The 23,136-nt window shown below is 39.8% G+C and overlaps 2 protein-coding genes across 6 annotated transcripts in view; one reads left to right on the top strand and one right to left on the bottom strand.

Moving 5' to 3' along the window:
- The window catches only part of LOC119721365 (rho GDP-dissociation inhibitor 1-like), a 42,783-nt gene extending 42,349 nt beyond the window's left edge, over window positions 1-434 (bottom strand). For 2 of the 3 annotated variants that reach the window (XM_038191416.1, XM_038191417.1), the window contains exon 1: window positions 164-430. The gene's annotated coding sequence lies outside the window, so the exon portion shown is untranslated. Of the gene's footprint in view, window positions 1-163 lie in introns of all 3 variants that reach the window. The other variant, XM_038191419.1, reaches the window with a different exon arrangement.
- A 3,701-nt stretch (window positions 435-4,135) lies between these two features.
- LOC119721363 (rho GDP-dissociation inhibitor 1-like) lies at window positions 4,136-22,401 on the top strand. 3 transcript variants are annotated; one of them, XM_038191414.1, is made up of 8 exons: window positions 4,136-4,304; window positions 8,590-8,668; window positions 9,260-9,316; window positions 10,967-11,143; window positions 11,692-11,772; window positions 15,183-15,259; window positions 18,036-18,099; window positions 21,315-22,401. In XM_038191414.1, exons 2-8 carry the CDS (start codon window positions 8,602-8,604, stop codon window positions 21,509-21,511), a joined length of 720 nt encoding a protein of 239 aa, XP_038047342.1. In that variant the 5' UTR covers window positions 4,136-4,304; window positions 8,590-8,601; the 3' UTR covers window positions 21,512-22,401. The 3 variants fall into 3 exon arrangements, with proteins under 3 accessions (XP_038047342.1, XP_038047341.1, XP_038047343.1); XM_038191413.1 differs by having other exon boundaries at window positions 8,585-8,668; XM_038191415.1 differs by having other exon boundaries at window positions 8,580-8,668.
- Window positions 22,402-23,136: the final 735 nt, after the last annotated feature.

Here is a 23,136-nt window from a genome sequence, read left to right as displayed (position 1 = left end):
TGACCTATGTACGCAGGCCAGATTGAGCGGATGAGACAACGTTTCCATATAGTTCAGTTCAGTTCAGATACATATATTTACGTTTGAAAACCTGTGAACCGTTCGTTGTCAATGGAGCTGGAGGTCCGGTGGAAAAAAAGAAAAGAAAACCAGGTGAACTTACCACGATGTTACAAAAGTGAGTCACAATAATAAGGCGGCAACTTGCGCTTTACTAAACACCAACCGATCTCCACGAGGGGCTCCAAGTAGCTGTCTTTTTTTTCTGCGGCTCTCTGTACGCTATCCAGTCACACCGATGCACTGAGAGAGTAGAGTGTTTTTATGGTGAGGACACGAATCAGTAAGTAGTGGCGATCGCGATATGGTCGCTTTCACCTCCGCCCACGGTTGAACAGACTTGTTTTTTTCCACCCGTGAAAGCATTGGCTTTCGTCCTTGGGTTGTGTTTTTTCTATGCAAACAAACTAAATAAAATATGCACCAACGCACAAACTAAATGGCACAATGAACCTTATGGCTTGCATAGAAGTAGAAATTTAACCTGCATTGAGGTTGAAATTCTACCTCCATTTGCACAACTAAATATCAAAGTGACCCTGCACAAACACATATGATATACACGCACATCTGTATATAGGTACTGCGTACTGTATAGCGGACTGTGCACCGATCTCCTGTCTTGTTAATTATTGTCCAGGCAAAATACTTTTATTTTTAAAGTGAAACTCACACATACGAACTGCAACAGAATTTGGAATTCTACCTACATTTCCTTGTTTGAATAACATTTTCTAAGGGAAATCAATATCAGAGACCGGATAAGGACATAATAAAGATACAAAATGGCTATTATTAATACTTTAAGTTAAGTTGCGCGTAAATGCCTTTTACTCATACATTCTCAAAGGTCAGTATTGATGAGCTTCAAATTCACAAACTTCTATCTACTGGCACAAACTTCTATCTACTAACAAAAATAAACGGTGAATTATGTGAAAAAAATAAAAAATTCTTGATCATATGCCAAAATACCGGGGGAGGGGGAAATGTGGTGTTCATGGTAAATTGGGCTAAACAGTAGGCGACGGGTTGCCTAACGAACAAAATAAAGGATTATTGTTGCTTACAATAAAACTGTCAACGTCAAAATGTTTTCTTACCAGTAATTTTGGAATTTCCTTGAACTTTTAGGCACCCACCTGCTTTTTAGCCCAATTATACAGACGCCTCTTTCCCCGTTTTTTGTTTTCTGGGCTAAACATCGAATTTTTATCATTCTTCAAATTTGCAGGAGCTAATTCACGTTGGGTCATTTTTGGAATTCAAATTCACCATTAAGCAAGATTTGTGAAATGTAAGCAAAAGAATTCGAAACTGGTTCATGTGATTACTTTGTTTGTCTGTTTCTTTGTTCCAATTTGAAAATGCTTAATACTATTTCCCACAAGATACGGCTACATAGCAGCAGCCACAAATGACCATATTTTGATCATTTTTTTGCATAAAAACAAGCACATGTTACTGAAATAAAGAATGTTTAAGATCAACTTAGGGCCTCATTTAGAAAAAGGTCAGAGATATAAGAAACCAAGATCGTCATTTAAATCTAGAAGATAGAAGGGCAAATGCACAGTAGTTTAAAACCATATATGACCCAGACATTATCAATATTCTTGAATTATCATCAAAAATATCATTGAAAACGAATTCAAATGCAATCATTTACCATGTAAAATATTGTCCAAATTCATTAGTACGTGCATCTTTGTCAAAACGATGCAGATTTTGCTATTCGGGAGTTTAACTCGCTGCTGTGGAGTAACGCCCTCTGTTGACCAATAGTGTACAGTGTGACAACTATTTTTTTTTCAGTTCAAAACTTCGCGGATCTAGGACGACGTACGTTCACTGCGCCATTTTGTGAGATCAAAAGTAAGACTTACCCATGCTTTTATTCAATCTACTCAAATGGGACTCATTAATTTACTGGAGAATTTTCATTTTCGAAGGAATGTAGTGTAATGTTTAATCATTGTTTTCCCTCGAAATTTGGGAAATAAAATTAATCATTGTGTGCAACGCAGGGGAATATGTATGTTTATGATGTTTCTCGCTTTTTTGAGTTTTGGGGGAGAGAGGGCAATCAGTAGAATGTTAGTAGGTTTTTTTATATTCTAAAAAGAAAAACAACCAAAACTACTTTGTAACTTACTCTTAGTAGAAAAGAAAAAAAACTAAAGTATTTTGAAAGTTACTCTATAAGCTTTATGCTGGGCTAAAGGTGTTCCATCTCACGATCTTCTTCGCTAATATGCGATCGCGAAATCTGCCTGATATACTGACAACAAATGCTTCACTATGATCGACCGAGAAACTCATCCAATCACACTTTTTTTTTTGTCACTGTGCCGCGTTTTAATTGTCTTTGCTTCCATAGAGTCACTGTTTAATAATCTGATTCGACATAGGATTTTCTCAGTGTATTTATAATTTCCTAGGCAACATTGATGAAGCTGTTTAAAAATCCATGTTTTGTAGCTTTGGTCAATTTGTTTCTTGGAGAGAAAAAAACAGAGAAAAAAACCCTTAAAATTGAGATGAAAGGCTTTTACACTTAATGGACAGACCAGGTTTTGCTGTAAGTGAAAGTCATACAGAATCGTTCTAAACACCTTTTCCTAATTCATAATCAAACAGAAAGGGCCTATTCCGAAATAAACTGTGCTATAATTATTATAGTCCAAAATGGTACTTATACACATGGCATTTTGAATGTAAGTTACTGTCTGACACGAGCAGTTATATAGTTTACGAAAATATTATTTTCTTTCTTAACTTTACAAGAAATTAAGTTTCAGATATTAACTACTCTACATGACATCAAAACCCTAAAAAGAACCTGCCTGTGCGAAATGTGCACCTTTATTTCATGCCAAGGACACTTAGTAAACTGTGATATCGATGTACAAAAAAACCTGTACATGTAGTACGTGAGGTTGACTCACTACAGAACAATCGGATTGGAAAGGGATTTCCCCTCTTCATGGCTTGTCAACAGAGGGCGCTGTTTTTCTTACTCAGCCGCTGCGTTCCGATCACCTGGCCGGCGAAAATGAACACTATTGGTCAACAGAGGGCGCTACTCCCCAGCAGCGAGTAAAACCACTATGAGTAAAACTCCCGAATAGCAAAATCTGCATCGTTTTGACAAAGATGCACGTACTAATGAATTTGGAAAATATTTTACATGGTAAATGATTGCATTTGAATTCGCTTTCAATGATATTTTTGATGGTAATTCAAGAGTATTGATGATGTCTGGGTCAAATATGGTAAAAAAACATTTTGACGTAAAGGGCAAAACCTATAATTGGACAGTATTATTGTAAGCAACAATAATCCTTTATTGTGTTCGTTAGGCAACCCGTCGCCTACTGTTTAGCCAAATTTACCATGAACACCACACTAGTTTTCCCCTCCCCCCGGTATTTTGGCATATGATCAAGAATTTTTCATTTTTTCACATAATTCACCGTTTATTTTTGTTAGTAGATAGAAGGTTGTGCCAGTAGATAGAAGTTTGTAAATTTGAAGCTCATCAATACTGACCTTTGTCGAGAATGTATGAGTAAAAGGTATTTGCGCGCAACTTAATTTAAGGTATTAATAATAGCCATTTTGTATCTTTATTATGTCCTTATCCGGTCTCTGATAGTGATTTCCTTTAGAGAATGTTATTCAAACAAGGAAATGTAGGTAGAATTCCAAATTCTGTTGCAGTTTGTATGTGTGAGTTTCACTTTAAAAATAAAAGTATTTTGCCTGGACTATAATTAACGAGACTGGAGATCAGTGCACAGTCCGCTATACAGTACGCAGTACCTTTACAGATATGCGTGTATATCAAGTGTGTTTGTGCAGGGTCACATTGATATTTAGTTATGCAAATGGAGGTAGAATTTCAACCTCAATTAATGCAGGTTACTTCTATGCAAGCCATCAGGTTCATTGTGCCATTTAGTTTGTGCGTTGGTGCATATTTTATTTAGTTTGTTTGCATAGAAAAAAAAAGTCTGTTCAACCGTGGGCGGAGGTGAAAGCGACCATATCGCGATCGCCACTACTTATTCGTGTCCTCGCCATAAAAAAAACACTCTACTCTCTCATCAGTGTGACTGGATAGCGTACAGAGAGCCGCAGAAAAAAAGACAGCTATTTGGAGCCCCTCGTGGAGATCGGTTGGTGTTTAGTAAAGCGCAAGTTGCCGCCTTATTATTGTGACTCACTTTTGTAACATCGTGGTAAGTTCACCTGGTTTTCTTTTTTTTTCCACCGGACCTCCAGCTCCATTGACCACGAACCGTTCAGAGGTTTTCAAACGTAAATATATGTATCTGAACTGAACTGAACGTCGTGGTTTTTGCAATGCCGTACAGTTTCAAACCTGCACTGTAATAAAAAGTTGGGCAAAAGGGTTGATTATTCGACCAACGATTGGCGAATAGTTAACATGTTTAACTATTGGGCAACATTGCCTAATACATATTGCGTTGTTTATATTTCGCCCAACGAATTATTTACCAAACATTTTTACATTGTAGTTTGGAGTTTAATTAACGTGTGATTCAGGAACGGGTCAATGTATATTCGCCTACCAATGCTGGCCAGCATGCACACATTATAGCAACACGACGACAAGGCCTAATGTCCTGCTAATCCCCAGAGCTTACGTCGACTTAAAGGACTGTACAGATAGGTTTCGGGGTGAGAAGAACATGTGTTTCAATGGATGACTTTCGTTTTGGGCGTCCCTGTTCCAAATTAACCTTTCAAAAACTCAGACGAGATTGAAAATATGAACTCGTTCCCATTACTTCAGTCAGGTTGGCGTAGCAGTACTGTCCTCGCCTTCCACCGCTGTGACCCGGGTCCGAGTTCCACATGGGCCAACATACACGTGGCCGAGCTTCTCCCTGCCTCATTCGGTTGCTTTTCCCTTTGAAATATTCTGTCTTCTCCTCTAAAACTGTAATTACTACTCACTATTATCCTTTATACAGGTTTCTTAACGCTTGCAAGCTACAGTACCTTTAGGGCGGTCTTTGGGAATCTTTTGTATACTAATTATAATAACTATTATTATAATAAGGTATAATAAAAAAAAACAAGGCCGAATCCCTTATCCTATAGTGTTTATATCAACACAGGCAATCATATGTGACCAGTAATCCTCTAATCCATAATTCTACAGCGCCAACCACAAACGTAGTTTTTATGCGCCAAAGTAGTGCCCCATCCAACCTGCCTCTTTTGTTTGTTAGACCCTAACATATTCAAGAACCGGTCGTAAAACTTTTGCAAAGAAGTAAGGTGAGGCATTTAACCCAAATGGAAGTCTGGTCCAGCAAAAACAATTATGATTCCATTTAAACCCTAGGAAGGTTTGATGAGATGCACAAACAGGCACATGATAAAACCCATCCTTAACTGGTCCTCACTCTAAACTAATGAATAAACATCAATTTTCTCGTTGGAAAACTTGGGAGCGTCAATGTAAGAATTAACAACAAGAAGATCAATAATAAGTCTCCACTTATTTTTGCCCTTCTTCGGTACCACATTCAGTGGAGAGACAACTCTAGGTTTAAAAGCACATTTGGCAATAATACCTTTCTGAAGCAAGTTCTTAATCTCACTATTCAAAAAGTTGTTTGATCACTTGAAAAATTTCTGTCAGGCAATTCAATCACCGGTGGGTCAGTGGTAAACGGTAGTGTAACACCACATTGAAGCCAACTAATAACAATAGGAGACGCACCTATTACTTGCCATTTGGAATAGTTAGAGAGTGGCATGATTGAGAACTATTCTCCTCCATATTGAGGTTGGTTGGGAGGATAGTTGGCTGCTAAGCCATGGAACACATCCGTTCTACCTTGACCACGACCACCTACACCTCTACCATAATTTCTATAAGTATAAGTACCCCTGCCTCTGGGGGGATATAACCTACAATTTGAACGTGCCCCTGATGTTGGTTTTCTTGAAGCTGCGGATAGTTCCGCTGCTAATTTTAGCTGGTTCACCCCTCGATCAGAGAAGCAAACATTGTTTTTCTGAAAGCTGTGAACCAACTTGGAGGTATCCTCGTCGAATTGTGATGCCACAATAACTGCCTCGTACTTACGCTGATTGTAGTCCAAGTTGGCTTTCAAAGTTAGAGCCAGCTGGTCCAAGATTGCTGGATCCACACTCTCATTCTTGTGAAGGTCGCTGTACGCTAGCTGAAGCACTTTCAGAACTGTTTCTACGTAGCGACTGCTCTTTTGTAGCAGAAAGTAAAGTGCCCTCTAAGTTTTATTATTGGTACCTGTTGGGGCCCTCACACAGCCTGAGTGAAGATTCCAGTTGTACTCGTGAGACGGTAGCCTTTACCGCGCTGATTTTCCTTTTGGATGTCTTCTTTACTGATGGCGGCCGCACCGGTGTCAGTGGCTTGTGTGTTTGCCTGATTATCACAGGCGCAATCGGGCTTGTCGTGTTGTGTCGTTTCAACCACTAGTACAGGCAATATAAGGTTTGACTTCAAACAATTGCAACAGAATTTTTTTTTACCACAGTGCATTTCTATAAGGTCCCTAAAATGACATACTAAAAGTCTTTAAAAATCCAGGTGGTGGAAATATGCCTAATTTATGTTAGGACTTTTGCATTGATTTGGTCATATTTCTCATACTAGGTAGATTTTGGAGGTACTTTAAAAGACAGTTTTAGTCCTTTTACATTGATATTACCATTATTCTAGTCCTAGGTAAATTTCAAGATCACTATGTTTCCGAAATTTTCCAAATGCCGTATAATTTGCATAAATGCCGTATATCAATTTGCCTAAATTAAAGTTAAAATAATGGATGCCATGTGTGGACATGTACCAAATGAATTTTCCCTCTAAATTTGGACTCGAATGTCGTACGAAGTCAATTTCGGTGGCAAACCCCATACATTTGATACCTATAATCTTAATGACCTATTGCTGATGATGTATCCCAGATGGATGGCAGCCATCTTGGATTTGTCAAAATAGCTGCCATCTTGGATTTCATTTATAATAACATTGCACCTGCCCCCCCCCCCCCCCTCTCTCATAATGAAACGGACCTTCCTGCTTCTGTATCAGACAGCGCATTATTGCCCTGTCAACTCGGGTACAAGCGCTGTGAGAAATGAAAATAGGGGTCCGCTCATAAGTCCGACGCCTCATAGGTCCGACAGAATCACATCCCCTAACCAAATAAAGGCCCATAAGTCCGACGCCTCATAGGTCCGACAGAATCGCATCCCCTAAGCAAATAAAGGCCCATAAGTCCGACGCCTCATAAGTCCGACGCCTCATAGGTCTGACGCCTCATAGCTCCGACGCTTCGTATGTCCGACAAATTAAACGCCTCGTTTTTCCGTTGTCGGACTTATGAGGCGTCGGACTTATGAGGCGTCGGACCTATGAGGCGGAATAAATAAATGTTATGCCTCATAAGTCCGACGCCTCATAAGTCCGAAATTTTGGACATATGAGGCGTCGGACCTATGAGGCGTCGGACTTATGATACGGCCCCTGCAAACACAGGGCGTCGCCTACCAATGTTAATTTTAATGGAGGGTGTTGACAGAAAATTGTCGACAGGCCGTCTGTACTGGAAGCTAGCCCGGGGTGGACACCACCCAACTTTTGGGGCATGTCGATCAGTGCCCCCAAAAGTTGGATGGCGTCTACCCCCGGGCCGCACTATTCAAAGCGAACGATCTTCAAACAATTATGGGAAGATAGGTTGCGCCATTCGTCAAAGCATATATTGGACAGGACGACAATTTTGCCAAAATTTATGTCACCCCAACCCTTCTCTAGTGGTACTTATGTGTACTCAAACCAAAGTATATTTACCGACAGGACGACAATTTTTCCGACAAAACCAATTGATGGGGGTTCTCACACCCCTTCACACACGCTCAAATTTGTATCCTTGTGGAGACATTTCCTTGTTCTCGTGTAGTACAGTTTTCGAGTTTGAAAGTGAAGTTCCAAAATGCTCTTATTTTAACCAGAATTAATTTCCTTGGCTGAAATTCGGACTTAATATCCCTTTTCTAAAACTCTTCCATTTGCGACAAATCAAACCACCTTGGAAATTTCTAGTTTTTGGGTAAAATCCATATATCTACTTCGTGAAAACCTTGTGGAGACCTTTTCATCTATAGAAATTGCCCTGTGGAGAACTATACAATCTTTTGTTCCCTATTGTGAAAATGTCTCCACAAGGATGCAAATTTGCGCTCACTAGTGGCACTCGTGTATATATACACAAACTCCAAAACTAAAGTATATTTGCCGACAGGACGATAGCTTTGCCGACAAACCGATTGATTGGGTGGAGGGGGCCAACACCCCTTCTCTAGCGACATACGTGAGTACAATTAAACCAAAGATGGGTGATGGGACTTTTCACTTCCCATGGTCACTTCCACGGTGTATCAATACAAATGTCTTCCCAACATGACTGCCCCATTTTTTTTTTCGTTAGAAAAGAACAGAAGAGACTTGAAATGAAGGGACACACCTGTGTGATTCTCTTGATGTGCCTCAGCTGTGTATGTGCGACGGCACTTCAAGGTATGTACATGTTCATGTGATTGTAAGATAGACCCTATGTAAGACTTAAAGTGGGACAGATAGGGAAAATATTTGAGGGAATTGTGCCTTTGATGACACGAGCCTGGCATTTGACACACAGTCTTTTTGACCCTGCCTTTATCCTCTAACTGCGCTTTGTCTATACGATTGGGAATTAAACTATTCGCAAACACATGTATTTCCTCGTATAACGGCAGAAATGAGGAATAATACTAGTCTTGGTTAAGATGTAAAGACTGGTAGAGGTAGCAAAATTGTATTGTGTTGTAGCTTGTTTTAAGCATGCCATTACACAAAAACAGACGAATTGTTTATACTTCTAAGCATCAAACACAGTAAATGAGTAATTGCTTACGAGTATAGAACAGCCATACCATAAATATTCAAAGGACGGAGACATATTAAGTATTATATTAAATAACATTAAAGGTACAATTCAAGTTTGCGTTTACAAAATATATGACGAAAATCTTAGAGGAAACATAACAATAACATTACACAACTATAACATTTGTATGTCTATCCACTTTTTGACTTGGTTTGATTTCACTTGTTGTTTACTTTTCTCAGAGAAATCGGCCAATGATAAGTTGCTTCTGGAATACCTGCGGGAATACCTGACCGAGTGTAGGTTTGCGTGATTGTATCTGTCATCTTTACTAATCTCACTTATAAGCATAGAGCTATATTAAGTTACTAGAGTGCTAACTCCTTATTCTTGCGCGCGTGAAGCCGCTCTGGGCGCAGACATTTTGAATTTATGTGCGTGTTTGTAGAACACAATCAAAGAAGATGGATTGAATTTTAAATGTGTACTCTAAAAGTGCAACGCGCAAGTAGAAGATACGCAAATAACCTAAGCGCGTCATGACGTTTCAAAAAACGTCACGGCAAAAAGCATCTGCAGCGGAGGGACGAGCATACGTTGCGCTGTTTGCGTAGAGCAAAATGAAACGCTCATTTGCTGATCGTGCGTTTCGGTTTTGGGCGTATCGGCTTCGATGACACACCGGTATGGAATACAAACGCATTAACGCCCTGGTTACCGTGCGCACGACGCTTGCGGTGTTAATATGGAGGTCTTCTGAAAAAAAGTTCGACTACAAACAGAAGAGGGACAAACAGGACGTTCAAGGTGGGAGGTCGATGCTCGACTATCAGCCTGCACGTATGCAGTATACTGTTCCTCCCTGGGGATCTCGAAAGTGGTCAAAATGTGCCATCTACTGACATGTACAAAGCCCATTACCATTAGTGTTTCTTTAGCATTTGGTACTGCATCCCCAATACATTCTTTGGAGTTCAGGGTTAAAGAAGCATGTTTCCTTGCTCTTATTTTTTTAATTTAGTGAAAATTGTACTTCATCCCATTGTTAGGCATTTTGCAACCCACTAGAAAAGGGCGTTTTGCCTAAATTAAACACTCCCTGACAAATTGTCTAGCAGCTAATAATTCAAGTTTTGTGAAGAAATAATAAAAATAACTAAATGTCGCTTTTTGACGAAATCTCATTCAAAAAAATGATTAGGTTTTGCATTTAATTTTGACAAAATAAGCAAATAAATTCTACTATACCTGTTTTATTACTGCTTTAACAAAAGGACATCTCTTCGTGGAGAGTGAGCGTGCGACTTTTAAGAGATTCACAACAGAAATATCAGATGAAGCCAAACTGCCAAACACACTAATGTGTCACATGGTCACACGGACCTACCTTGATTTGTCATGGCCAAATTGCCAAACTTGTGCAAATACTTGAAAATAGAGTAAACTTTTAAAATATGAAATTCTTTGCCGTGCGGAGTTAGTGTGTGTTCTTGGTTAATTAAGCACAACCTTAAAGGTATCCTTAAGCAGTGTAAAGACGATGGACAACATTAAACAAAAGTTACAAACAAAACAATCCCCCTTCCTTCCTGAAAGTCTGTGAAATGTTCACGAAAAATAGCACATTCATTTGTATAATTTCAGGCAGTTGTAGTTGGAAGTAGTCTCTGCTATTTCAGACATTGACATTTGCTTGTAGTAATTTAAATCTTCGGAATAGTTTGGTACAGTCCAACTCTGAAACGCCATGTCTGGAAAAGGTACGTGTTAACCCATGCATCCCTGTACCGCGTCAGTCTGCAGAAAACAACTGCTACTCTATGTAAGGTACTGCCCCAAACCACGGAAAGTACTTTTTTATTATCATTTTCAGCAGGGAATCCTCTTAAATGTAGTAAAATGTAATACAAGCGTTAAAGTTAATTCTGTCTCTCCCTGTCGGAGTGCAGTAAAGAGGGGAGATGAACCAGAAGCCGTGCCAGCTCAGAGGGGTACTGAAGACCTTACCCGCGACTACCCACCGCCCCAACAAATGGACTTGCAGACGCTTCAAGAACTTGACGCCGATGATGAAAGTCTGGTCAAGTACAAGCAAACTCTACTGGGTAGCACTGCAGATTTTTTAGGTACTGTGCAAATACATTCAAACAAAAAAAGAAGAACAAGACAAAGTCTATATCTGTCTAAGAACAGAATATATAGGACCTTTCAGTGTTATGATTTTGTTACTGGTTTATGCTTTTCTGTGGAAGTGTATATGCGTGTAATTATAACGAGTCACAACTTTCTAACACAATTGGGCTGATAGTTGTGACTATCAATTTTGAGTTGAGCATGTTGTGTTCGTGAGATATGAATATAATCTTCAAAATTTCAAAGATCTGAATAAAATCACATTATGACGTCATAATAATCTCATTTAAATTTTCGTCTATAACACATTCCTGTCCATGTACCTTCAAGGTTTCAACCCAATCGAACTTGTAGTTCTCTAGATATAAAACTTAAAATCTTCTTTAAGATGACGTCACCTGTTTGGTTTATGTTAATTCGAAAGCGCCCGCCTATGTGCGGCTGTGCGCTATATCTCTTTTGTTGCTGGCACAAAATGGATAAGCCAGTTAAATACGTATACATGTGCTTTAGATGACCTTTTTAATTCCTTAAATTTCAGATGAAGGCGGACAAAATGTACTATTGAAGGCCATGGTATTTGCTCCAGTAGACCACGAGGAAACTGTTCTGAATCTGACAGGTAAACGAAAACACAGGGCAGTTCCACAGTTATATTTAGAGGGGGTCTTTCGTAAACTCTGTGCTGTCATTCTATAAATTCAAAGCATTTAGGGTTGATTTTTCGGGGACGTCTCTACAGTCCGAAGTCCCATTGGTCCGAAGTCCTATTGGTCCGAAGTCCCATTGGTCCGAAGTCCCATTGGTCCGAAGTCCCATTGGTCTATACGTTCCATTGGTATAAACGTCCCATTGGTATAAACGTCCCATTGGTCCAACGTCCCATTGGTCCGAAGTACCATTGGTCCGAAGTCCCATTGGTCCGAAGTCCTATTGGTCCGACGCCCCATAGGATTAGGGTTAGGGTTAGAGTCAGTCAACCTGAACAAGTGGAACTACACAGTATTGTGACGAAACAGGCCCAGGGGTACATGTATATGAAGACTTGTGTAGGAGTCTAAGTCCTAGGAATTATTTATGCGTGTGATCTAGGACATTTGGTGCGTGCTTATAATGCCAAAGTGCGCGTGGACCAATCAGCAATAAATTGGTCTGCGTGATCAGGAGATTAATAATTCATGGTGTACAGTGACTAATCAGCAACGCGTATTGTGAAGGCTGTTCGCGAATTAGCATGCTTTAGCGTGGGGTCTTGAGATCATCTCGTGAGTTCGCAAGATGGCGTCAATGCAGTAGGAACGCGTTCTGAGGCTGTTGCCAAGTTGCAAGAAGCCAAGCTTCGGGGTTCAGGGACGAGTCAAGTTAGCAGTAAGCTAAGTGTTATCTAATATATCATTGAGTGAAGTTGTAGCTCAAGGTCTGTTATTCAGTGTCGACTGTCTAAGATAATTGGGGACAAAGATTTAGATGGAATCTAGTAGGGAAATTAAGACTGATTATTGTGTCTTGATTAAATGCTAGAAAAAAAGGACTAGGAGTTGTAGAACTTGGTTTGAGAGGCTAGTGAGACTGAGATTCGGTGGTAGATTGCTTGTCGTGGGTTGGACACCATTCGGTGGGGTTTTACGACTGAGGCAATCATTGCCGTAATCATTGGATTAGCTTGCCTAACGAGTTTACTCTTTGCCGTGTTCTGAGCACTTGTGAGGGTTACCTGTTTCATGTGAGATTTACTGCACGTAAGGTTTATATTGTATAACTCACTGTGAGGGTTACTGGTTTTCTGTGAGGGTTAATTATTAGGACCGCTCAGATCGTGTGAGGGTTATTTGGATTACATAGTACAGCCTGCTCTGACGATAAATCGTGTTGAGGGTTACCTTTCTTGTGCGAGGGCTATATGTTCATCGGGCTCATAGTGTAAATTGGTTTGAGGGTTACCTTTCCTCTGTGAGGGTTATTGGGACAACTCAATCTGTGTGAGGTATTGGAACTGTAATAATAACAGGGATTATACTTGTATAAGTTTATAATCATGTGGTGCAGTTGACCACGTGAGGGTTACCTAAGGCTAAGTTTACTACAAAGGGTGCAGTAACTGCAGTTGACCCTTGTTATAACTATTCTTGAATAAATCCTATTGATAATCGTCTTTGGAATAACTCGTCTATTTGAGGTTTACTCAGGTTCACCTTGAGGGTTACTAGGTTCACTGTGATGGTTACTTGAGTTAACTTTGAGGCCTATCGTCGCTACTTGTCTTGCTCTAATTACATTCAATGAATTACTCAATCACTAAACGGTGGTAAATTTCCACCAAACGAACAACTCCTAGGCTTAGTCCACCGTTCGTTAATTGTCCCCCCCCCCCTTTCGTATGGGTAGCCGCTCACACGTTCGTTAGGCTAATAGATATTTTTGTGGGATAATTGGTGTGGGTTGGAGTCGTGGGATAAAAAAGACCAGTCCCCTCGGGTTCCCGTCAACACCCGCCGGTTCCGTTACAAATGGTGTCAGGATCGGTTCCGCCACAGTATTCTGTTTCGGACCAATGGGACTTCGGACCAATGGGACTTCGGACCAATGGGACTTCGGACCAATGGGACTTCGGACCAATGGGACTTCGGACCAATGGGACTTCGGACCAATGGGACTTCGGACCAATGGGACTTCGGACCAATGGGACTTCGGACCCATGGTACTTCGGAATATTTTTCTCACAGAAAATCTTTTGAAATTAGGCGCACATTCTACAGAAAGGGCAACAAAACCAACTTCTGTTGGTCTGGCAATATTTTTTGTCATTAGTAGGCATAACTCACGCTACCAGGAAAGGACAAGGCAAAACAATTATGAAAGTTGCACCACACTGCCCCATGAACGGCGAAGTGGTTGTCGACTAAGTGGTTGTCGGCGAAGTGACCGACACCCGGGTGTCGATCGGGTGTCGGGTGTCATGTGCAAGCTACCAGTTCAATTATCCCCCCCCCCAAAAAAAAAAAAAAAAACTATCGTAAAGTTTCTAGAGGGATATTAATATTGGTAATTCACGTTATGGTAGGTATCTCACAATGCAGTCTGTCCACGTTGGTAAATATATAATATTTTGTTTGTAACTATATTCCCAAAATTGGTATAGCGAGGACACGAACGACAAATGCATTACAATGCGCCCTGAAAATCGCCACGTTTGCATAATCGTCAGTTTTGAAGACCGCCCCCATTGGAAGATGGTATACCAGCCCCCTCCCCCACCATTTTCTGATATTACGGATGCCAAAAAATGTCCGGAAAAAAGTGTCTACATTTCAGCATGGATGTGCGAGTGTCCCGTGTTGCCCCCCCCCCCCCGACATCAACAAAAACAATACTAAAAGCCAACCCCCCAAAAGGCTATTCGCATTAAAAAAATGAACCTTACTTCTTTGCCTTAAAAAAAGAAACTCACATTACATTGACACTTTGTATGTGAAAAAGGTGCCTAAATAACTTCCTAACAGCCATCATTTTTTTAACAACCCTCCCCCTCCCCCTAAAAAATATTTAACAAAAATGCACTTAACCATATTCTCACTTCAGTCCCCCCTTAAAAAATAGTTGACCCGCAGGTGCCTGCCTAGACGTTTAACCCTAGTTACGCCACTGGTTAGGACTAAGCCTTGGCATGATCGCAACAAACAATTTTCTCGGATACTCGGGCACTCCCTGTGACCTATGGGTTCTATGTACAACAAATTCTAAGAGCTGCATTTTGATGGTTGAAAATATACAGTGTTTTTTGGGGGGGATGGGTTGATTTTTTTTTATGATTTTTTTGCAGCAAAGTGTTCACAAAGGATTTGATAGCTCAGAATCGAACGATGTCTGCTATTAATTAACAGACTTTAAATTGGTCCATTTCATAAACAACAACAAATGCATGTGATCCTATGTGGCTTTAAACTGAAGGTTGTCTTCTTTTGAAATTGTTTTGTTTTCCCAATTTTCACTTGCATTGTCACACTTTTTTCATCCTCTTTGCTTTGTTCAAAGGTGATCTTTCTCAATTGAAACATCAACCAATTGTGGTTAAGGAAGGCACCGAGTACAGGATTAAACTCAAATTCAGGGTGAGTTGATTCTAATTTATATTGTCAGTGCCTGCCTTTCAAGAATTGCATCATTGGAAATGCAACAGCCACATTATGGATCTCGCTATTGTGCGTAGCATGAAGATTAAAATCAAATTTAGGATTAATAAAATCCAATTCAAGGTGAGTAGATTCTATTATATCGGAGCTTGCGTTTGAAATATTGAATCATGGAAAACACACCAACCAGAAAATTTTGGGGATCTTGTTCTTGCTAATGTGCACACCATGGGGCATGCTTGGAATTTTCTAAAAGGGAATATATACACCTTAATCATTTGCAACATAAACAAAATAAAAATAATAGTCCAGGGCCCATGCGTCATGTGAAATCATTGCACCTGGTGTGCTGTCATTTTCAAGAAAAGTGGATTATTTTGTACTGCCCATCAGTGGAAAAAAATACTATTTTGGTTCAAATACTGCCCCAATTTTAACAGGTTTAATAAGTCCACATTTTGTTTGAAGTTACACATCCGTGAACGGGTGGAGACCAGTTATTCAGTTCCCTGACCTGACAATTCCCCGTCCTCTATAATTTGGTCTGTTTCGTCTGAAGTAAGGTCAGGCAACTAGACTACAAGAACAGCTTTCGGTTTTTTTTTCTTTCAGCATCTGCATGTATAAACACAAACTTTAACAGGTCAGTTCAATGACGATATTTGCTGCAATATACTCCGCAAAACTACATCCTTTCTGAAAAGTACAGCAAAAGCAAAAGTTGTGTATTTCCTTTAACTCCCAATGCCGAGATAACGCCCTTTACCTTTCAGGCGGCTTGGCTGCACTTGCCATGAATTAGCTGCTTTGCCATCAAATAGGCATCAAATGGTCATCAAAAGGCATCACATTCTTTTAGGCATCATTGGACATCAAAAGAGTAGCAATTTGAGCAAAGTTTATAAAGAAAAACATTGAAGGCGTACATTAATCAGTCATCAAGAAACATATAATTGATGTAAACATTATGACTGCTGATATTAATCTGAAGCTCATGGCATTGTTTAGGCATCAATAGGAGGTATCGGGAAGGCATCAGAAGTCATCACTGAGCATCAGGCATCACAGGCAGGCATCAAACGGGCATCAAACGAGCATCAAACGGGCATCAAACAGACATCGATCAGAAGTCATCACTGACTGTCAGGCATCAAAGGGCATCAAAGAGGCATCAGGGAGGGCATCATTAGTCATGACTGACCATCGAGCACTGAGGAATAAAGAGGCATCATAAAACATGACTGGCCTTCGAGCATTGAGGCATCAACGAGGCAGCAGCAAGGCATCAAAATTAAGTCATCACTAGCCATCAGGCACCAAAGGGGCATCAAAGAGGCTTCAGGAAATCATTGAAAGTTATGACTGAACATCGAGGATTTAAGGCATCAAAGAGGCATCGATCAGCAAGGAATCAGAATTAAGTCATCACTTGCCATCAGGCATCAAAGGTGTATCAACGAGGCACCAGAAAGGCAGCACAAAGGCAGTAGAAGTCATTACTAACCATCGAGCGTTGAGTCATCAATGAGGCATCAGCAAGGCATCAGAAGTATGTCATCACTAACAATCAGGCATCCAAGGGGCATCAATTAAAGAGGAACCAGGTATTAGAAGTTATGACTGACAATCGAGCATTGACGCATCAAAGAGGCATCAGCAACACAATAGCATTAAGTCATCACTAGCCATCAGGCATCGAAGCGGCATCAATGAAGCACCAGGAAGGCATTCGGTGGTCATGACAGACCACTCAGGCATCAGAAAGGCATCACGAAGGCATCACGAAGGCATCATAAGTTATGACTGACCATCGAGCATTGAGGCATCAAAGAGGCATCACCAAGGCATCAGAATTAAGTCATCACTAGCCATCAGGCATCAAAGAAGCACCAGGAAGGCATTAGAAGCTACGACTGACCATCGAACATTGAGACATCCAAGAGGCATCAGCAAGGCAACGAAATTAAGTCATAACTAGACTTATGTTTGTGGACAAACACAGGGCTGTTTCGGTAACTTTTTGTGACATGTGACATGTAAAGTAAAGTTCCATCCAGGTAGGATGTGTAGTTCTGTTTATACTAAATGGTGGCATATAATATGTGATTACATTCTCATAGGGCTTTGAATTGCATATGATACTTGATTACATTGCATATAATATGTGATCACATTCTCATAGGGCTTTGAATTATGACACATGTCACGTGATGACGTCATGATGACGTCACATCAATTTTCATCTATATTAATTGTTCTGTAAATAATAATTAAGGCAGAGCATACATCGTTGAAAGCAAGTTCACTATCGATTCTCGAAAAAGTCATCTTCAGGTTTGTCACGGTTTATTTCAGATTTATTTTCAAAGATTAAATCTATTTATCTTAAACGTGACGTCACGTGACCCATGATGACGTCATCATGATGCCACTTCATTTTTCATCTATAACACATCCCGTTCTAGGCACATACCAACTTTCAACCCAATCGGACCTGTCGTTCTGTAGATATATGCCTTCAAAGCATATGACGTCACTTGTCACGTGATGACGTCATCATGACGTCACTTACATTTTCATCTATAACACATCCAGGTTTAGGTACGCACCAAGCTTCAACCCAATCAGACCTGTCGTTATGATGATGACTTCTGCACTCAGGCGTGCGGTCCGAACAGAATAGATTTAATAGTAAGGTTTTTCGTGATTCTTGAATTGTTGTCTTTGTTTTTTTTTGGGTCTGTATCCAATAAAGGTCCAACGTCAGATTGTCTCTGGACTGCGGTTTGTTTACGCTGTTTCCAGAAAGGGCATCAGAGGTGAGTGAATGTACGGTGTTGCATTTTGATTTTAGTCACACAATATCCAATCCAGTCCCAAGTCCTTTCACAAGCTGTTGAAATGACCTCTGACTAATGCATTCTTTTGTTATTAGTCATCCTCTACTACTTATGACCAGATTTTTAAAATGTATTTGTGATTTTTTGTGAATGGACTTGTAATGTACTGAACTTGAATAGAACACTGCATGGATGCGCCTTTTTGTGAGAAAACACCCGTAGTACAGGTTAACCATCTGGCACAATTTTTCTGGACCCCCCTCCAAAAAAAGTCTCAATGTGACGCGACATGGTGCCCTAATTAATAGCTGCCTTTTCTTTGTTTGTGCTGAGGAACCATCGCGGTTAAGGGTATTGCTTAGGGATGCAAAATCTATGATCACTTGTAAATCTACTTTAATTAATGATGAAAATGGACAGAACAATAAAGGGGGGAAGGAAATTTCTAGAAATGATTGAATTTTAAGTTCTAAATAGGCTAGAATATGGGCACTTTTTTGGAGACGGGGGGGGGGGGGGCTGGGGGCATGACCTCCGCCCCCCCCCTTCCGACTGCAAAAAAGAAGTGATGCCAGAACCACCACTGATCAAAACAAATTATGAAATGAAGAATTTAACCCAAATACAGATAAAACTCATCATCATACCAAAGTATTGCTTTCACACATAGCTACAGTCAGTGATGCACTAAGACAAAGTAACGCCAGGCAGAGTGCTCAGCAGATCAACGGGATGTAGTGAGAGACTGTAGCATTTAGATTAAGGATGAAAATAGCGTGGCGAAACCGTTCCCGCTTACACTTCTAATACCATTTGTGGCGGAACCGGCGGCTTGGCGGAACCCAGGTGGACTGGTCTTATTTATTTCAGGACTCAACCAACACCTATTATCCCATAAAAAAATATTTATTGGCCTCGCGCAAGGATGACCTCAATTACCCTTGTTATTGCCTGAACATCCTTTTATCCTTGTCAGTATGTTGCAAATTCAAACTTGTTGAGAAATTTATTATCCGCTCCGTTCGCAAGTACCCCGTCATCAGCAAAGACCATACAGTTTGGGGTGACCAACCGACGCCATCTTGCCTGACTGCAATTTTGCCGCAAAGCGCAACCACTGCGTTCCGTGTACATAGTTCAATTGATCCTGATTTCATCAAACTCTTCGTAACTTACGATGCATCGGAGCGCTGCGACGCGTCGTATCCCTACGATGCATCGCAGCTACGACGCGTCCTGCGATCCATTTCACAAAACACGTCGTTAGTGCGACGCGTCGCATGTGTATTTATAGCACAACTCGGTGACTGTTTTATGTATTCAGTAGTCAGCGTACAGTAAATAGTCGTCTGATATTCAACAAAGAGTCGTCGGATCTCAGCTCGAAATTTGTTAAAGCTTAAAACAAAATGGCGGTCGTGAGATGCTATTTTGAAGGAAAACAAGCTGTAAGTGGACTGTATAGCTACTTTGAAATTTCAAATCAATATTCCAGTCTAATTCATATTTATTCAATGAATTTTCTATTTACAATTTTACACACATTGCCTCAGTATTATAATCTACTTTATGTAATGTTTTTGGCATAAAACTGGCTAAAAAAGGACTCTTCTTATTTTGCGATGACTACTAGACACGTCGTAATTTGCGACGTGTTTTAAGCTGTTGTCAAGGAACTTACGACCATCCCCAAGAACACATCACGACAGGTGATCGACAAATGGAAAATAACAAACCTATGAGCTTGCATACTTAAGCAGGGCTCGAAAGGTTCACGGCTGGTCAGTTGGACATTGCAGTCAGGCAGTCCAATTAATCATTTTCAGTCGAGCTGGTAATAAAGCTGGTCAGTCGGTCGGTCGGTTGGCTGGCTCTTCAAATCCAGGAAATGCAAATAACATGTACAGTTTGACTCAAAAAAAAAGCGGAACGCCAACCCCCAAAAACATATTTCATATTTTAAATAGTATGTAGCACCGAAACTAATAATGACTGGAAAGCTTGTTTCATAGAAGGCACTTTTAGATTTAAAAAAATTGCTCAAACATTTTTCAAAGAATATTACCATTTAAATACGGTGACCATAAAACTTAAAATGCGATTTCAAGAATAGTCGTCACATTTGTCTACAAACATCATCAGCGATAAAACCTAATTTTAAAACTTTAAAATATTTCACAAGGTTCTTTTGAAGGCCCGTCTTCTTTGTTTTATTTTAAAGTGGATTGTAGAAGTGATATTGTTTGCCTAAGCAGGGTTGTTAGTAAAGATATTATGTACTAAAATTGTTGACAGTTGTTAAAATAAGTTTTCCGTGTCATTATCTTTGTTGTTCCAAACAGGACACAATATATTGCTTTCTTTTTTTGGACGAAACGCTTTTTAGGGTCATTGCGTTTAAATGGTGATATAGGCCTATTCTTCGAACGGATTATGCAATTTCATTTTTTTTTTTTTATCTAAAAGCAGTTTCTGAAATTGGCTTTCCAGTCATTATTATTTTCGGTGCTACACATTTTTACTATATATATTGGGGGGGGGGGGTTGGGTTCCGCTTTTTTGGACTCACCCTGCATAAGCCAGAGTTGTAATGAGTCACTAATTTTAGTGACTCGAGTCGAGTCGAGTTATTTGAAAGAAGTGACTCGAGTCGAGTCAAGTCATTAGGTCAAGACGGTCGAATTGAGTCGAGTCGAGTCACAGTGTGTGGTCGAGTCGAGTCAAAGTATTTAGCTCGAGTCACAGATATTTGAGCACTGCATACACTATACAATAAATAAACACAAGAGAGAAGTCATTTTTTGGCTTTTTAATTTTTACATTCGGGCTACTACTAAGTGGGTGCCAGCTGATCGTCATTCAACTAATGGGGACACTGATCGAACCACGTATGTATATGTATACATTATTCGCCAACGTCATGGCAAATATTTTTCGCAAAGTTTTGCTTATATTTTTGGGACTCGAGTCTCAATAGCCTTCCTCGAGTCGAGTCGAGTCATTCTGATGAGGGACTCGAGTCGAGTCGAGTAATTTGCTCGCAAGGACTCGAGTCGAGTCGAGTCATTTGCCCTTAGGGACTCGAGTTGAGTCGGGTCACCAAAATATGTGACTCGATTCGGACTCGAGTCGAGTCATTGACTCGAGTCATTACAACTCTGGTATAACCTCAATCAACCACTTGTTCTTTGCAGTGGACAACGCAAATTCTATGGTTGGGAGTTACGGACCCAAAACGGAAGAGCAGATCTTCCAGACTCCTGTGGATGAGTTACCCGCGGGTATGATAAGCCGTGGTGTCTACATTGTCAAGGGTAAATTCTTAGACGATGACAAGAATATCTACTTGGAGTGGGAGTGGAGTTACTCCGTTAAGAAAGATTGGGAATAAGATTAGAGTGATGATTTCCTACAAAGGAAATTGGTATATTGGAAGTGCGGTTTACTTGTAGATGATGCTGTTGGTTTTTGAGGGGGTACATCATGAATGTGAAATTCTTAATAGAATTTATGTTATCATGGTTCAGCAAGTATAGGGATTATGTTAGTTAAATGTATGCCACAACATATACAATGAACATGTAATTGATTTTTTTCCCAAAGTGGCACTTTTTTTTGAAGGAATTAATTGTGGCATAAGTCATCAGCATTGCCAGTGATGACCTTTTTTAGTCTCTCAGAAAAAGGAACTGCATGTTTTCCCCAAAAAATGTGTACATGTATAGGCCTATGGATCCATCATCCATGTACAGAACAAAACAAATGACGTATATACTTGTTTTGTATGAACATTGCCTTTTCTCAAAGTTTATCAGAGCAACTTGTACAACTCTTTGTTGAAGTCTATAAAACAACGCATTTATTAGAAAATACATTTTGATGATGCTATTTAATGTAATCGCTTATTAAATTACTTTTGGGAATTAATGATACATGTTGGTTGTATAGCAGGCTTTGTTTTATCTTATTTTTATCTTTATTTTAGGCTGTAATTAGACTATTCTGCCATAGATATAGATATTTTCTTTTGTTATATTTTAATTGCTAAAGGTTTGGTTTAATATGTGGTTTTGCTTTAAGTGCATAATATAATGTTATATTTCCGCAATGATGTATGGCTTGTTTGCCATAGTAGTGACCTGGTGTCTTTTATGTTGTCATCTAATTAATGGAGATTTTGACCAAGCGCTTTGGGAACTTGGTAACATAAAGCCACCAGTATTACGACAGTTGCATGCCTACCATCCGACAAGCTATTTTTGTCAGCACTAGAATGTAGTTTCTTTAATGACAAAATGAAATACATTACCTCATCAAATAACGATCAGCCCATGTTGGCATAAATCTCAAGATGAAGGCAAAAAACGAGGACCAAAATGACACGTTATTTGAAAGCATCTGTGTACTTTAACAATGTAGTAGTTTCCATTTTGGATTGGCGAAGCCCCCTATACCTTGGAAGTGGGCCAGAGGCATGCGTATTGATTTTTGTGAAGCCCCTTCAAAGAAGTCGTTTGTTAATGGTAATTGTCTATAAGCCATTTGCATTCTGCACACAAATGGTAATGTTATATATTTCACTAGGTTAGTTTTGAATCAATATCAGATACAATGTAGAATCATTCCACATTGATACTTTGTCTTCCATGTCTATATAGAAAGCAATCTTGATTCTATAGTTTAGCATACTCAGGAACAAGTCGGTTAGGGTCGGTAATGAGTAGCAGTTCAACTTTCAGGGATGTTTTGTTTTGTTTGTTTACCTTGTGCTTCCCGTCTACGTCATTGAACTTTAACCAAGTTGAAAAAAGTCGAACATTCCATTTTCAAAGTGCTGACTCAGTATCAGTACGAAATCCAAACAACACCTGCAAAATGTAACGTTATCCAATGATATTTAAAAAGTACAAAAGTCTATGTTACACAAGGCTCTATACAGGGAAATATCACCATCGTGCGCTTAACAAAAACAATTTACAAAACTGTCATACTTTTTATATCAAGTTATCCATATTG

The sequence above is a fragment of the Patiria miniata genome, unplaced genomic scaffold (genome assembly GCF_015706575.1).
Source record: "Patiria miniata isolate m_02_andy unplaced genomic scaffold, ASM1570657v1 HiC_scaffold_13, whole genome shotgun sequence".
In the NCBI taxonomy this organism is placed as follows: Eukaryota; Metazoa; Echinodermata; class Asteroidea; order Valvatida; family Asterinidae; genus Patiria; species Patiria miniata.
This window is presented reverse-complemented; position numbering and strand designations above follow the sequence as displayed.